Source organism: Tilletiaria anomala, assembly GCF_000711695.1.
Source record: "Tilletiaria anomala UBC 951 chromosome Unknown K437scaffold_15, whole genome shotgun sequence".
In the NCBI taxonomy this organism is placed as follows: domain Eukaryota; kingdom Fungi; phylum Basidiomycota; class Exobasidiomycetes; order Georgefischeriales; family Tilletiariaceae; genus Tilletiaria; species Tilletiaria anomala.
The window spans coordinates 39,057-54,905 of record NW_013547007.1 but is presented as its reverse complement, the minus strand read 5'-3'; the positions used below and the strand labels follow the sequence as shown (position 1 = coordinate 54,905).

The 15,849-nt window shown below is 54.4% G+C and overlaps 7 protein-coding genes across 7 annotated transcripts; 5 read left to right on the top strand and 2 right to left on the bottom strand.

Annotated features, from left to right (window-relative positions):
- Window positions 1–75: 75 nt before the first annotated feature.
- Window positions 76–908, top strand: K437DRAFT_44355 (uncharacterized protein). The gene is made up of 2 exons (XM_013389341.1): window positions 76–685; window positions 775–908. Exon 1 carries the CDS (start codon window positions 180–182, stop codon window positions 591–593), a length of 414 nt encoding a protein of 137 aa, XP_013244795.1. The 5' UTR covers window positions 76–179; the 3' UTR covers window positions 594–685; window positions 775–908.
- Window positions 909–1,039: 131 nt separating this feature from the next.
- Window positions 1,040–1,809, bottom strand: K437DRAFT_254708 (uncharacterized protein). The gene has a single exon (XM_013389379.1). The coding sequence runs from the start codon at window positions 1,654–1,656 to the stop codon at window positions 1,135–1,137; it is 522 nt and encodes a 173-aa protein (XP_013244833.1). The 5' UTR covers window positions 1,657–1,809; the 3' UTR covers window positions 1,040–1,134.
- Window positions 1,810–2,909: 1,100 nt separating this feature from the next.
- On the top strand, window positions 2,910–5,446 carry K437DRAFT_272828 (ABC1-domain-containing protein). The gene is made up of 4 exons (XM_013389378.1): window positions 2,910–2,971; window positions 3,054–3,859; window positions 3,930–4,175; window positions 4,245–5,446. Exons 2-4 carry the CDS (start codon window positions 3,077–3,079, stop codon window positions 5,355–5,357), a joined length of 2,142 nt encoding a protein of 713 aa, XP_013244832.1. The 5' UTR covers window positions 2,910–2,971; window positions 3,054–3,076; the 3' UTR covers window positions 5,358–5,446.
- A 1,898-nt stretch (window positions 5,447–7,344) lies between these two features.
- Window positions 7,345–9,756, bottom strand: K437DRAFT_233026 (translation initiation factor eIF-3, subunit D). Its single transcript, XM_013389377.1, has 4 exons — window positions 9,508–9,756; window positions 8,892–9,424; window positions 7,708–8,794; window positions 7,345–7,628 (listed from the first exon to the last, which is right to left on the bottom strand). The coding sequence occupies exons 1-4, from the start codon at window positions 9,628–9,630 to the stop codon at window positions 7,524–7,526; spliced, it is 1,848 nt and encodes a 615-aa protein (XP_013244831.1). The 5' UTR covers window positions 9,631–9,756; the 3' UTR covers window positions 7,345–7,523.
- Window positions 9,757–10,073: 317 nt separating this feature from the next.
- K437DRAFT_254704 (VID27-domain-containing protein) lies at window positions 10,074–13,160 on the top strand. Its single transcript, XM_013389376.1, has 6 exons — window positions 10,074–10,270; window positions 10,352–10,904; window positions 10,975–11,336; window positions 11,434–12,116; window positions 12,185–12,566; window positions 12,641–13,160. Exons 1-6 carry the CDS (start codon window positions 10,252–10,254, stop codon window positions 13,153–13,155), a joined length of 2,514 nt encoding a protein of 837 aa, XP_013244830.1. The 5' UTR covers window positions 10,074–10,251; the 3' UTR covers window positions 13,156–13,160.
- Window positions 13,161–13,186: 26 nt separating this feature from the next.
- Window positions 13,187–13,692, top strand: K437DRAFT_254703 (uncharacterized protein). The gene has a single exon (XM_013389375.1). It carries the CDS (start codon window positions 13,220–13,222, stop codon window positions 13,544–13,546), a length of 327 nt encoding a protein of 108 aa, XP_013244829.1. The 5' UTR covers window positions 13,187–13,219; the 3' UTR covers window positions 13,547–13,692.
- Window positions 13,693–14,294: 602 nt separating this feature from the next.
- Window positions 14,295–15,496, top strand: K437DRAFT_254701 (3-hydroxyanthranilic acid dioxygenase). The gene is made up of 4 exons (XM_013389374.1): window positions 14,295–14,621; window positions 14,750–14,861; window positions 15,006–15,086; window positions 15,159–15,496. The coding sequence occupies exons 1-4, from the start codon at window positions 14,469–14,471 to the stop codon at window positions 15,359–15,361; spliced, it is 549 nt and encodes a 182-aa protein (XP_013244828.1). The 5' UTR covers window positions 14,295–14,468; the 3' UTR covers window positions 15,362–15,496.
- The last annotated feature ends 353 nt before the right edge of the window (window positions 15,497–15,849 follow it).

The window sequence follows — 15,849 nt, the reverse complement described above, 5'->3', positions numbered from 1 at the left end:
CTGCAGAGCTGTCAGCTCGTCTCACACTGGCTGCACCCGTTGCTGTTGTGCGAGTCGCGGCGGAAGCGATGAGGGGCTACCGTCTGAAGGCCGGTTGCATTCGCGTGTGCTGATCAAGGTGGAAGAGGGAGTGGCTCTTTTCGAAAGAAAAAGGGGTGAGGGTACTTGTTGATCGCGGGATGAGCGAGCGATTGCGCTTCAAGCAAGATGAACAGCAACCTGTCTGGAGTAGGTTAGGTGGAGTTCCGATGGGAGGGTGTGTAGGGGTATGTACGTATGTTGTAAACGCTCGAGCCGCAGCGGAACGTGTCAAGGTCCTACGCCAGTTTGCACTTGCGAAGAAGGGCCGACGTAGTGATCATGAGATGACCTTCTCGAGAGGCTGTGCAGTGCAGTGCACAGTGCTGTGCTGTGCTTATAAATACCCTGTACCCACCCCTCGCCATGTATCGGTATTCGGGGTGTCGTGGGCAGAGGCTGCGCTGTGGGCCTGGAATCCAGCAAAGAAGACGATGCACCGCCGCCTGCAATATGTGTATGTACTCTGTGAGGTTTGCAAAGAAGCTATCTTCGGAGCTCCCGCCGACCGCTAAAGTGCCCTTTTAGAGGGTGAGAAGGTGCCAAAAGCGGAGAAGTTGAAGGTGTGGTCGGTCGCCATCCATTCAGTCGGCGCGACAGTGAGGAGGTACGTAAGCATCAGTGCGGTCCGCGCGTGCAAAAGCCCAACCAAGACTCACCAGGAGCCAGCGTCCAAGCTCTTTCTCTCAATCACAGCGATCAGTCTGGTCCTAGCAGGACGGCCACCAGTCGGGTGAACACCGCAACAATGCCAAGCTGCCAAGCGTCAAGCCTCTTCACCACTGCACCCACCCACCCACCAGCGTAGCACTGCACTGAACTGCAACCGTCCATTCATCCAAAATGCGCCTTGCGGCATTTTTACACACCACTCATTTCTCTCGTACGAGAGATCTCGAGATTAGGTGAGATTACATCACATCCAGTCGTATGAATGGGTGGTGCATCCGCGACTAGGACAGAAGGGATGGGTTGGGAGCCATGCACGAAGCCAGGCGCGCTCATATACATGCCGACCCCCGTCCAGTCGCACGCGCCTGGTCCGCTTACCCGACATCATCCTCGCCCACGACAAATTCGCCTCGCGCACCATTTGCACAAACAGCGATGCGAGGCTGATCGGCTGCACAATTTGATCGTCGATCCCTGCCGCCCCCCGGAGAAGCAGCATCCGCATAGAGCAACCGGGTGCTGAAATGCACCTCTCACACGGTGCGGCGTCTGCGCAGGCTGTTGAGCGTGTCGAAATCGCCAAAGTGACTGGCCTGGAGGGCGCTGCGGCTCGCCAGCGCGTCCACCTCCTCCATCGAGTGCGTCGTCAGCAGACATGGTGATGGTGAAAGCGACGACGATCCACAACACGGCATCGAGGTTCAGTTCGCTGAATTTTTCCATGAACCCCAGGAATAACGTCGAATAGCCGCCGCAACCATTGCAGAGTAGATTAAGCATATTTTCGGAGACCTTACCCGCGCATGTCATGCCGATCCCCGGCGAGACGATCCCGACCGCATGGTAGATCTGGAGCAAGTCGCGGAGCAGGCCCTGCGTGACGACAAACGTGACGGCGGAGAGCATGCATGCAACGAAGATCAGCTGCGCCACGACATTCGTCGCGGCAGCGAACGCGAATGCGGCGAGCTGATTCCGTGTGAAGTGCGAGATCCAGAACGACTGGCATGTAGTAGATACGCTGTAGATGAACAGCGTCAGCTACAGCAGCTGATGGCTTCAAATTGGCTGCTTTCCACCAGCCCATAGACCAAAGCAACGGGAAGTGTCCCAAGAAGGATGTCTGACAGCCCCGTCAGCAGGTGGCCAGCCCATAGCGCCAGTGGCAGTTGGTCGTTCATGAGCAGCATCGCTTTCGCACCCGGGCGCCGCTTATTCGACGGGTCAGGCACGCGAAAGGTAGTCAGACTGCATTGATAAGTGAGAAGTTGATGGAACATTTGAGTGCGTTGTGTAGTCCACCTGAGAGGGACAAACTGCTGACCGGCTGATAGTTTGGCACAATCTCGATCAAAGGTGAGATGCCGCCTGCCGTATTGCCGGAAGACAAGGCTAGCGAAATGAGGGCGTCGACGAGCGTGAGAAGCCCGGATGAAACGACTAATCCTTACGCATTCGCCACGTACGCAAAAATCGGCTGTGGCGATCAAGTGATCATGCTGCCGATCTCGATTGACTACCACGGTTCACCCGGAAAGAATGTGCTCATGCAACCTCAAGACCGACGGCAATATTTTCACCTAGCCCGGTTAGACAAATTGCGTTGCCTTGTGGAACAAGGGTCGGTTGAGCAGCAACAACATCGCCACATGAGCTGCCACCCTTATGAGGAACAGGAGGCACCATTGTGTCCTGTGCAGCACCTGAACTCCCACCTTGATAGTGATCATAATGACTCTCGGCCTGATAAAGCAGCCTGTCTGTAAGGGGAGCCGCTTGATGCATCTTGTGATTGACACTGAGTTTCACCGTGACGAAGGCAGCAATGGATCATGATTGACGATTCGTCTCCTCGACCAAGCGAATGTCTTCCGACAGCAAGTGCTTCCTTCTATACTCCAGGTTTCGGGGCGAACTGCATTTGGCCTGTGCCTATGGTCTTGCGACCAATGTGCCGTGCAAACCGCAGGGCCGCTGTTTGGAGCATACGAGGCAGGGTACAGTGCCCAGGACGCATGAACCACGGGGCGATGGGCTATGAATGCATGTTTGACGATTTGATCGGGTCCTCCGATCCCTTTATTTCTTTCTTTTCGCCTTGGCTTTGCGCACGGCCGATCACTTCTGCAATGATCAGACGCCTTCGGCAATGCTTGGACTTTCAACCTCACGACGAGAGAATCGTAGACGCAGCTTTTTCCAATCGCGATCAAAGAAGTCGGTGAGCATAGCTAGAGACTTAGAGCGCCTCTCAGATTCAGCCATTGAAGTTTGGGAATGCTTGCGATAAATACCCACGCTAGGCTCAGCTCGAGGTCCAGGGGTCATGACTCTCCGCAGTGTGGTCAGGACCGCCGGTCGAGCGCTCGCAAGATGCAACAGTTCGACCACCTTGTTACCAAGCAAGGCGCGACTGTTGCCCTGGTCGAGTAGTCCTGCCGCCTCGAGGTGCTTCTCCTGCCTCCATCTATCAGTTCCGTCTGCGGACAAGCATGCGCTTGGCGCTAGCGTTTTGCTGTGCCTCGGGCGTTCGAGGCAACTCGCTTGGGTGTCCACAACGTGTGCCTCCCGGGCTACATCTTGCAATATTCGCACCGCAGCTCAATCAAGAGAAACTCAGAGTCAGACACCAGTGGCAGTGTATACAGGAGCAGCAAAAAGAACCGAACCTCCAAAGAGGGATGAAGTATTATCCGCACGGTCAAAGCGATCCCGAGGTGTTCTCATTTTTCGCAACGGTGCAGTTCTGCTCGCCTTGGTAGGCGTGGGCTTGGTCCTAGATCACAATTTCAATGCACGAACCATTCAGCGCAACCTTCTCACCTTCTGGACTGGCATTGCCATCGGGCTGGACTACAAGTTCAACTTTGATCGCAATTCGCTCGAGTCGATCAACGGGTTGCACGAACGGTGCGCAAAGCGACTGTTGTACGTCTGCGAACAAAACGGAGGGCTGTACGTCAAGCTGGGCCAAGTAATTGGAGCCAACAGTGTCGTGCTTCCCAAGCCATATCATGCCCTAGCGAAGCTTTTCGATGATGCTGAACACATGCCGCTCGAGACAGTCCGGAACGTGATCAGGTGCGAGCTTGGACGTTATCCAGAAGAGGTGCTTTATGAACGTCTCACTCGCAAGCATCGAGCACGTGCTAAAGTGGAATTTACCGGTTTTTGGTCAGATATTTGAGAGCTTTGATCCGGAACCAATTGGTGCAGCTTCAATTGCACAGGTGCATCGTGCACGATTACCGCCCGGACCTGGTGGCGAACAAGGTGTAGAGGTTGCCATCAAGGTGCAGCGGCCTGCTATTCCGCGTCAAGCCAAGATGGACTTGCTGTGTTTTCGCATCCTCCTTCATCTGTACGAAAGAATATTCGAGTTGCCACTTTCCTTCAGTGGCCAGTACATCAGCGACCAGATCGAGGTGAGAGCAGTTCGGCGTTACACCATTCACACACCGTAAACCGTTACTGAAGCAGGGCTACTTCAATAGCGCGAGATCCACTTTGACTTGGAGGCTCGCAATTCTATCAAGGCTCGCGAAGCTATAATGGAAAATGATGAGAAGCTCATTCGTAACACTTGTTATGTCCCGTACATCTTTCAAGATTACTCGACGAAGCTCGTCATGACCATGGAGTACATCTCTAATTCTTGCAAAGTCACTGACAAACAAAAGCTAGGTGAAATGGGCTTGTCCACCAAAGAGGTTGCACGATCAGTTATGGAAGTCTTCGCATCGCAGATTTTCCAGTCCGGCTTCGTTCAGGCGGACGGCCATCCTGCGAACATTCTTGTACGCAAACATCCGAACGGCAAGCGCGGCCAGCATCAAGTCGTGCTGATCGATCATGGTCTTTACGTCGAGCTGAGCGAGAACTTCCGGCGGCAGTACGCGCAGCTATGGAAGTCCATCTTTGAAGGGGACATCAAGACGCTCGACACGATCACGCGGCAGTGGGGCATGGGCGAGGAGGTTTCAGAACTTTTCGCGTCAGCTACGCTGCTGCGTCCGTGGAGAAAGCCCAAGACGACAGGGGAGCAAGAACAGTTGCGCAAAAAGACAGACTTGGAAATTCAGCAGGAGATGAAAGATAAGATCAAGAATTTCCTGGTGCATGTCGAGCTTTTGCCGAAGGAGCTTATCTTTCTCAGCCGTTCGATGCGTATCATCCAAGCGAACAATCAGGTACTCGGGTCCCCTGTCAATCGCCTTAACATCCTCGCCAAGCATGCAGCCGCTGCGCTGATCTCGTCGCGCACACCTACCATCTCTCGCGTCTTCTTTCCCATTCGGCAAGAAGGCAAAGGCGAGGAAGTTCCGCGTTTGACAGCTCGACTCCACGAATGGTTAACGGACCGCGCCGCCTTTCTCAAATTCCGCACCGTCCTGCTCGTGCTGGACCTCGCATTCATCACCAGTAGCGTCTCACACTGGCTGCGCTTCTTTATCCGGCGTCCGGCGCAGGCTCTCGGCTTGAAGGGACCTGCTACGTTGGACGGTGATGAGGGAGGAGGGTTCGAGGATGATCTCGAGAAGAGTATGCGCAAGATGGCCAGGGACGAGTTTGGCGTCGAACTGGACAAAATGGCTTTCACGGGCTGATGGGGACAAGTATGGATTGCCATGTATCATGTGGGTAAATAGATTGATAGAAACATGTTTGCTGAAGGTCGCGCGCGCAGCAGCGCAGCTTCAGAGCATGCTGAGATCTGCCGAAACAATTTCACAGGCTCATGCTCTCGACCAAATGCAAACGGAGCTACGTGTGATGAGCTGACGTGAGGCCATGACGTTGGGTGGTAAATCTTTTCCACAGAGGCTATTTTTAAAACTTCAATGACAGGTTGGAGTTTCTAGAGTGCTAGCTACATAATGTATGGCGAGACTCGCCGAAGCTGTACCTACTAATGACACTGCCCAGATGGTTCAAAGTACGCTCGAGCGTGCGCACCCAGTAGGCCTTGCGACGAGACTTTCGTACCTTCTGAGGGCAACGCTCAATTGCAAATCCCGAAGAGCGTGTATTATACATACATATATTTGTCGAACTGCCAACTCTGGCCTCAATTCCAGTGATTCTTAACGCAACTCCATTTCCATTTGTTTCTTCACTTTCTCTCACCCACCGTAGACCGCTGCGCAGAGCACGGCTACTACAGGGGACACGGGACTTGGCAGTACAGGGACCCGTTGTCCCGGACAAGATCGAGCAAGTCTTCCCTAAAACATCTGGCCAAAACAAACGGCTGTCCGTTTTGACACCCGAGAGGGATGTATGCTGTTGCTGGAAGATAAGTCAAGATTGCAACTTGCGTGTTCATTGGGTGTTCCATGAAATATAGTAAAATACGGCAAATAGGCTTTGGTTTGCTGTTGCAAGTGACCTGTTTGGCGTTAGGGGGGTCATCATGCAAGTATGCGGTCATTGCAAACAACACCCACGACTCACTGATCTTTTCCCTGTGTTCCCCTTTTCCTGTTGAATCTGCACTCCTGCGGGGTTTCTTTTTTACTTTATCGCTGAATCGCACTCTGCACTGAACTTCTACTTGGGTGCAGTATAATCGAATGCTATAGCTACATATTTATCTCAAGCCGGGTAGTCCGCCTCCAGCCCATTCAAAGAGTCCATATCCCCCTCGAAATACTATCCGACGACTAGACTACTCACACATCGGTTCCTGAAGCGTGCACTGTGCATTCAGATTCCAGCATTCCAACTTCCAGCAGCTTCCTCTGGCCAATTTCCAGGCTTTAGCATCCAGCAAAGTTGTGAAGAGGTCGGCCGAGAATTGTTCAGCGCTCCAACTTTGGCATCATCGTATAATTTTTTTGAGTTTCAGGCCCTCTTTTTGGATTTTTGAATTTGGAACTCTTCTTAGCCGTCGGTGCATGCCCACGTCTCATCAGGCTTCTTCTCCGGCTCTGTTCTCGTGTGAGACTGAGAGCGTTAACTCTCATCATCAGGGCGAGTCTTGCAACTCGCGTCCTAATGCCTTGACGCTCGATCCTGGCCAGCTGTGACCACGTGACCGCTCGTCGCCACCCTAGTGACGTCGCCTGACGTTTATTTGATTTACCAAGGTTCGACTCTCATCGGAATATGAACTATACATGTAGGGTCAAGGGGAATGTCGAGGCGGACCGCAGATATATCGATAAAAGATCGAAAGAGTGCTGTTTTTTTCCATCATTATATACTTGTTGTCCAACGAAGAAACATCCAACGCCCGACGGAGCCCGCTCAAGATCAGCGGGCCGTTTTGCTCCTCCCTATGGAGCAAACCATTTCACTCAACTGCGAATTCGTCCATGTATTTACAAGTGTTGCCGGAAGCAACAGTGCCAATGGCGACGAAATATAGAAAAGGAGCCTGTGAAAGCTCCTAGCCCACTCTTATACCCCGTCTGACAAGCACCCTATTCGACACGCTTTAGATGCACTTTGCACAAGTAATGTACCAAGCACCACCTGTGGTTGACCCAGATTGCGTACACTACTCCTAGTCATGTTGTGTCGACGCAGAGTCTGTTCGCCTCAGAATTTCGATTCTTGCGTCTCTCAAAATCCAAAGGAGGTAAGCGGCGAAGGAACTCGGAGGAAGCACACGATGCACCCGTTGGGCTTCTGATCATGAAGGTTGCCCAAGCATTTCCACGTTGGCTAACCTCATATTCGACGGACGGGGATGCGGAGGATATGCCGAGACGACAGCGAACAGGTAAAGATAAACACGACAAGCTAGAATCAAACGAGGTAGCCCACAATTACATGTCATCCTCATCGTACTCTGGAGCGTCCTTCTCCTCTTCCTCAATTTCGTCTTCTTGGTTCGGGTAATCAAGGGGGACCGAGTAGAGGCGGATGACAGACTGCATGTGGCAGAAGAGATACAAGCAGGGCATGGTTAGTGAAGGTCATGCGCAAAAATCGGGGAACATGCCTACGCACCTTGTTGGGGTCCTTGAGCAAGACGAATTTACCGTCCTTCTTCCTGACGAGATCGACGATCGTCCTGACAATTCCCCAGCCATTTTTGAGGTTCAAATTCATCTGTGCCGCAAACTCGCGCGGCTTGACGCTCTGCGTCGCGAGGATGACGTGCCTGCTGGCATCCTTGGGGCTAGCACGAGAGATGTAGCCGAGCTTCATCGTGTCCGCGCCGGCGAGGATGGCCTGCACGGCGAATCGAGCGAGCTTGAACGAGTTGTTCTTCATCTCCGTTGCGACGACCGCCCCGCGCTGGCTGTCGAGCTTGCTGCGCCAGTCTGGCGCGCCGCCAGCGCCCTGCGACTTGGAGTCAAACTCATTCAGCGTCTTGATTGTGACCAGTTGCTGCGGCGCAGAAGCAGTCGCGCCGGGCAGAAACGCGTCCACCTCAGTCCTGACGACGAGCTCGATAGGGTCGTTCTCGGCGGAGGAGATGTTGAATCGGCGGTAACGATATCCGCACGAAGCCAGCGGGTCCGTCTCCTCTGGGCTGTAGAACGGGTTCTCGCCATCAACCAGCGTATGCTTCTGCTCCTCTTTGACGACGAGGAAAGAAAAGTTTTGCAGGATGTACGTAGCCTCGAGCGAGAGCGACGAAGGGGTGTTGATCGGGTCCGCCTTGGCTGCCGCGGCTGCGGCTGCGTCTCTGTTGGCCGGGTGGGTGTCCTTGTCGTCCTTGAGCTCCGTCGGTTCAAGTGGCGGATCGGCAGCGTTCTCGTTGACCGTGACAAAGTCGAACGCACCGCCATCGCGCTTGTCAAAGAAGACCGTGCCGTCTTGCGACGTGATGGTGATATCCCACGGGTACACGGCGCGAGGCAGACACATGAGCAAAGCGAGGATCGAGTCGGTGATGTAGATCCTCGTCGGTTTGACTCCATCCTCGCTAGCTTGTGCTGGCTCGGATGCGATGCGCTGTATGATGGGGTCGTCTGAGGTGGTGATGTTGTAACGGATCCGGTCCAGGGGTTGCAGCGGCTTTTCCAAGCGGACCGAGTTGATCCTGTCGAAGGTGCGGTCGTATCCATATAGCGTGCCGTGCTCGGAGCTGGAAAGCAAGATGAAAAGGTTGAGAAGAGAAGAGCAAAGAATCAGTGACAACTGCCAGTTGTGGGGGAGGTAACAAATGGAGTATCATTGCTCACATGGTCGAAGCCTCTTCGACACCAAGGTGGAGTTTACCAAGGCGCGTAAAGTCGATCTCCTCGAGTTGTTCCCACTCGGGCCCGACAGCGACACTAGCCTCTCGTGTTCGCTGTGGCCTGTCCCAATCCCTGAACCTGCCGCCGCCGCGACCACCACGGAAGCCGCCGCGGCCTCGAGCGCCGAAGCCACCACGCCCGACAAAAGGCGAGAAGACGGGCGCAGCACCACCGAGCTTCGCGCTGCCTCGTCCTCCGCGCCCCCCGGGACCTCCACGAGCACCGCCACGGCCGCCGCGGCCGCCTGCACCGAAGCCGCCTCGACCGCCGAAGCCGCCGGGGCCGGATGCGCGCGCGTTGTCGACGAGCGAGAATGTGGCTTCGTCCTCTCCGTGCTGGTAGGCGAAGGCATTGCCCGCCATAGAAGAGCCGAACGCCGTTGTACCCCTGCCTAGCTGACCGCGCCGGTTGCGGTCATCGCCGTAGCCGGAGCCGGATGGCGAGTTCCAGTCTGCGATGCGGCCGATCTTGTCGGACTGAAAGAGAATGCCCGTTGGGAGAATCCAGTAACTCAGCAACAGTCAATTTTGTTTACCGCTGGACATGTGATAGCACTCACCTTGGCAAAAGGCGCAAAGGGGATACCCTTGAACTCATCGGGGACGGCTGAGAATGCATCTTCGTTGGGCGGGCCGAACTTGTCGCCGGTCTCTGGCAGCTTGGGCAAGAGGAAGGATGCCATCTTGTTCTGCTATTCTGGGCTCTCCTCTGCGTGATGCAGTGGTCGCAGAATTTCGAGCACGACCCAGTCTTCCTTGCAAGGGGAGGCTGCGTTTGGAGTCCAGATGTGAGCTGCTGCAGATCGATCTCCATCAGGAGAATGTGGCCAACAGACGATGGATGAGCTTTTCTTTTGCTGTGGAGAGCTTCTTCTCGCATCGCCTGCTGCATTAGCAAGCGGGACCCGGAACACAAAAAGGACAAAGAAAGAAATGCGCCTTCTACCAGCCACGGGACGGCTTGGCCACGCCAGTGCCACGCGGAGGCAACAAAGGCACCAAAAAGAAAGAAAGCGAAAAATCTGAGGGCGAACCGCTGTCTCTCCATGATGACATCCACTACAAAACGCGAGATCAACACCACAGGAGCGCGACGCTTTTCTTGCATGATCTCTTGTCCATCCCAACTACGTTGGCGCTTTCACCATCTCCCACTCAACCAAGGTCCCCGGTGTTCTTGGGGACATTATCTGCGAGCTCACTGGACTGATACCACTCTTAGCCAGTCTACACCTCTGTACGGTCATCGTCTCAACTTTCGATCTCAGGCGCGTACCAACCGCGCAGCTGCTGGTTCGCCCACCATGTTCATGCTCAAGTCGCGTGAGTTGAAAGCATTTCGGTCACGAGAGAGCACACATACTGATGATGCTCTCTTTCTGGAATACGCTTCTCTTCTTCCAGTGTTTGGCAAGATATGGGGAGACGCCAACAATGCTGAGCTGATGCAGCTGCCCTCGGGCTCGCTCTACCTCGTGCGACCGGGTAGCATCAAGGGCTCGCGGGAGTGCATCTACAAGGATGCTGTTGCGACCATTCGGCGTACGACAACAGAGCACAACTACCAGCTTGTCATCACGCGTGCCTACGAAGAGGGCGAGGAGCAGCTGCTGGAGGAGGATGAAGAGAACGACGACGAGCGCAGCTTCCTCATCGATGAAGCGCTCGAGTTCAGGGCCTCCACCACTACCGCAGAGCAGGGGCAGATCAGTGATGCGCATTCTACCAAGGATGCAGACGCAGAGAGTGCTGCGCCGACATTTGTCTGGAGGGATGTTGGCAACGGCTCTCATGGGGACGAGGATGACCTCCTGGAGTTCGTCATCGACAGCACACAGGTCAATGCTGTCACGCGCAGCATCTTCGAAGTTACATTTTTGCAATGCATCTTTGAGAGAAAATATGGTCGAAGTCACGAAGAGGCTACGGATGAGGACCTGGAAAAGCTCAAGTACAAGTGAGTATGCACTTCCCGCGGCAAGCATGGCCAAGAGTAGCTCACCAATCGCGCCGTTCCCCGCACATAGGCCACCCGCACCTGCACGCGCGTACCCAGATCTCCCGCAGGAGCTCAGCAACGCCCCCGTTATAGACGAAAAGAAGGAAACACAGACACCAACAGCACCAACTGGAGCCGCTGCGATTGTGTCCGCAGCAGCAACAGCAGAGAAGGGAAATGGCAAAGGCAAGGCAAAGGCCAGGTCCAAGCCTCAGGTGCCTGCTGAGCCCAGCAAGGATGCCATGCCGCCAAGTTTTCCTGGCGAATCTGCGGAGACGGTCTCCCTGTCCGCTGTCGCGGATCTGTACCTCTACGACGAAGCCACTGGGCTGTTCATGAACCAGCAGAAGAATGCACAGGCGAAGGTTATCCATGCTGGCCAGTTCCTCTGTGAGTCATCAGGCCTGCTTTTATTATTATTTTCATTTCCTCTGGAGTTGCACACGACAGGCTCTCGAATTTACCTATTTTCTCCTGGCTATTCCAGACTGGCTCACAGTCTCCGGGCCCGAGCGGCACTGGCTGTCGCAACGAGTAGGCGCCGAGATGAATATCAACTTTGCGCTCGACAATCTCTCCGCCGTCTGGAATTACTTCACCGAGGGACCTTCGCGTGACTGCTACTCATGGCTCTTGCGCTTCTATAAACGCGAAGACTACGAGTCCTTCCAGTCTGGCTTCAGCCGCTGCCTGTGGGAGACGCTGAACGAGGAGAGCTGGGGGAAGATGAAGGAGAATGAGAAAAAGTACCTCCTGCAGGCCTACGAGGAAGATGTCGAGATGACGCCTGTCGAGCAAGAGGAAGAAGAGGCGGCAGAGAAGGAGAGGCGGGCCGATCGGCTGGTTCATGCGCAAGACGACGACGATGAGGCGGATTCGTCGCGCGTCGAGGCCACACTAGAGGGCGTACCGGAGGGAGATGAGGAAGACGAATATTACGACGACGAGGTGGAGAAGCAGCTTGGAGACGCACCCGAAGGCATGCCGGATGATGGCAGCGTACGCGATCTGAACAGCCAGCTTGCCGTCGGCTACAAAAACGATCGGACCTTCGTTGTGCGTGGCAATCGCATCGGTGTGTTTAGGCACACAGATGACGACAAGCTCGAATTTGCAACAACTATCAACAAAGTCTGCACGCCCAAGGGCAAGACTTTCAATCCAAAGAAGGCGAGTCGACAGATGGAAGAGAAATGAAGAAGTAAACGAAGGACTGACGCGAGATGTGGGTTCTACAGGTCATGCTGCACAACGAGGACACAGCGATGGTCATGATGGATCCTTCGAACCAGCACTCGCTCTTCAAGATGGACCTCGAGTATGGCAAGATCGTTGAAGAGTGGAACGTGCATGAGGACGTCGGGGTGTCCAACGTCCTTCCTTCGAGCAAATACGCGCAGATGTCCGCAGAGCAGACGCTCATCGGCACAAGCCACAACAGCGTCTACCGTATTGATCCGCGCCTGAGCGGCCAGAAGCTCGTTGACAGCCAATTCAAGCAGTACACCATCAAAGCTGAGTTTAGCGCCGCGGCTACGGACAAGCAAGGGCGTCTCGCTGTCGCGAGCAAGAAAGGTGACATTCGGCTGTTTGATAAGATTGGCAAGAATGCCAAGACGGGTGAGTGCACAAAGTCATGTCTTCAATCAGGCAGAATCACACAATTGACTGATTTTTGATTTTCCTTCTCACAGCTCTGCCGGCATTGGGCGATCCGATCCTCGGAGTTGACGTCACTTCCGACGGCCGATACGTCTTGGCGACTTGTAAGACGTACCTGCTCCTAATCGATACGCTCATCGGAGATGGCAAGAACAAGGGCAGCCTCGGCTTCGACCGCTCTTTCCCTGCCGAGTCGAAGCCGATCCCGCGGCGGCTGCAGCTCAAGCCGCACCACGTGGCGTACATGGACGAAGAGGTCACCTTTACCCCCGCTCGCTTTGACGTTGGCGAGGATAACGAGACGAGCATCGTAACTTCCTCTGGGCCGTTCGTCGTCAACTGGTCCTTCGAGGCAGTCAAGAAGGGCAAGCTAGGAGAGTACCAAATCCGCAGGTACGCGGACCGCGTTGTGCAGGACGAGTACGGGTACAATTCGCGCAACATTATCGTTGCGTTGCCGCACGATGTCACCACGGCCAAGCGCAGCAACCTCAAGAAGCCGACGAGGGCGTCGCTCTCCACAACCCCGAGGGGTTCCAAGTCGTGAGTCACCCTTGCAGGCCCTGTGGAGCGACCCTTCTGTTTTTACGAAACATGGAGTAGAGTTGCTGATGCCTGCGCTTTGCACCTCGTTCATTTCGCAGGACAATCGTCGACTCACGATACTAAAGGCGCTCATTGCCCATCTCACATTGCCTTTGTCTCCCACTTTCATTGCCCTCGTCTGTCTCGTCTCCTGCCCCTATCCCGTTGCAGCGCAGCAGACACGTATAGCTGCCTCTCGCTGCCGTGATGACGAGTCTTTCCATGTATGCAATCTAGATACCCGGATTGTGATCCCGCTGCTTTGGACTGCCGCAGTCATAATTCAATCTGTGCGAGAGGATGCGTTGCGAATCAGCTGCGGTGCTTGTCTGTTCGTGAAAGGTGCAACTTGAGGCGGTTGATGCGGACAAAATGGCTTGTCGAGTTCAGACTGGAGCCGTAAACCCACACTATTACGGCCTTCGCAGCTTCCGAAAGTGAAGGTGGGGTTGATAACGGTTCTGACCGCTACAAGTTACCTAAGCCCCATAAAAACGGCCTTATTGCTGTAATCACACCCTTGGGGAGCCGAGTTGCAAAGTAAAAATGGTCACAGCTGCACGGGGTAAAAAAAATCAGTGCCTGGAATCAGCGCCCAAAGAGTGCACCGAATACGCAAACAAGATGACTTTAAGGCTGTGACTTTCCAAAAAAGAGCCTGCCAACCAAGTAGGCGCGGGTTGAATGGCTCGGAACAGAATAGCGAGAGCGGGCCTGATCACCGAGCCTGGACGGAATGTATGAGGCCATGGGAGTGTGGATGAGAACGCAGCTGTGCAAATCAGTCCCTGTGCCAGCTCCCGGCCCGAAAACTGGGGTTTTAGATATGACTGGACTGGACGTCCATGTGTTGATGGACTCGTTGTACTCTTCTGTCCGCTGGCGGGGCGAGATGGAGCGCCAACGATCGGGTTCTTGCTTCCTCAGTGCCTTGCACCTCTGCATGACAAATATGCTCCAATCCTGTGACGCCATCTCCCATGGGCGACCTGCCTGTGGAAGGGAAGCTATGAGCGATGAGCTCATCGGTGACTTGTTATCCTTTTTAAAGGCCGACGACAATTGCATGGCTGACATGACACGCCATCATGTAATGATCATCTGACTTAACTCGCGAACGTAACTCGCGAATTTAGCAGCGTCGATGGATTTGCTGGCTGTACTCAAAAGACTTGCTCGTTGCTTCCTGCGCACACATTGACAGCGATCCTTAGGCTCTCCTTTTGCTGCAAGTTATCTACCTGAAGGCTCCGGGTGCATCGCACAACATCCATTATGGTGGCGCCACCGATCAACTTCCCGCGCTGGATCAAGGAGAACAGGCACAAGCTGCAGCCTCCGGTCGGCAACTTTTGCTTATTCCAGTCGGACGACTACACAGTAATGGTCGTCGGTGGACCGAATGCAAGGTCTGACTACCACTACCAGGTACGTTTTCTTCCAGCTGAATGTCCAATGTTATTGGTTGGCTTGCACCGCAGAAAGTCTAACACGGAAATTCGCTGCTTTGCTCTTTCTTGAACGTGCAATCATCCACGACCCGCTGGGGCCGACAGCCAACGGAAGAGTTCTTCTACCAAGTAGAAGGTGGAATGTTGCTCAAGATTGTCGAAGATGGCAAATTCAAAGATATTCGGATTGAAGAGGGAGAAATGTTCATGCTGCCGGGTGAGTGCCATGGCTTGGGTTACTCGTAACGGTGTATGGACACAGTCGCACGTATAGCCTTGCGCTTTCTCATTCAAGAAAGACAGGAATCAGGCGTGCTGAGCGAGGGTGACTGAAGCCTTGTCACTTGCTCCTTTCTATCAGCGTACACGCCGCACAGCCCTGTACGGTTCGAAAATACGGTCGGACTCGTCATCGAGCGGACGCGGCCGGAGAACTGCCCAGGTGAGTTTCAGACACGAACGTGAGCCGGATGACAGTGAATATTCTGACGGGGATTGTTCACGGAACGTGTAGATGAGATGCGATGGTACTGCCCCAACATAACAGCACATCCGGAACCGACGATTATCAAGCGGAGCAGATTCCAGTGCACAGACTTGGGGTCGCAGCTCAAGCCGGTCATCGACGAATGGATCAAGGATGTTCCTGGGCGCAAATGTAAGGCCTGTGGTCGCACGGCGGGGGAGAGGGAGCTGATAGATGCTTCAGCGGTGTGAAGAATGATGACGGAGAGATGAAGCGTCCAGCCTCTCTCCCCTTTCCTTTCCTTGGTCCGTATCGCATAGTCAGCGCTTCGCATTTGGATGCTTTCTTTGTAAATAGACGAGCCTCATAGTAGCATGATGCGCCAGCGACGCTGGCCACAATGCGAAGCACGCCCTCGCCTCCGCACAGAGTGCCCGAGTGATGGACACTCTGTTCATTTAAGCTTTAGCCGAGGCATCCGATGCTATTGGATGGAGTCAGTATATATGCAGCGCTGTGGTCTGAAGCTCGGACACACCGGCGGATCTCAGCTGGGCGGAGCAGGTGGGCACAGGAGCAGTGTATGGGCCCCGATGCAGCGCCGAGATATATAGACTCCGCAAACAGTCGATGAGAAGCCAACTCTTTGGGCCATCAAGATGGGCCCATACCTCTAAGCAAGCAGCAGACTTCGTCAACCATCACAGCCGAAAAAGGGAGAAAGACCTTTGCGAAGCCC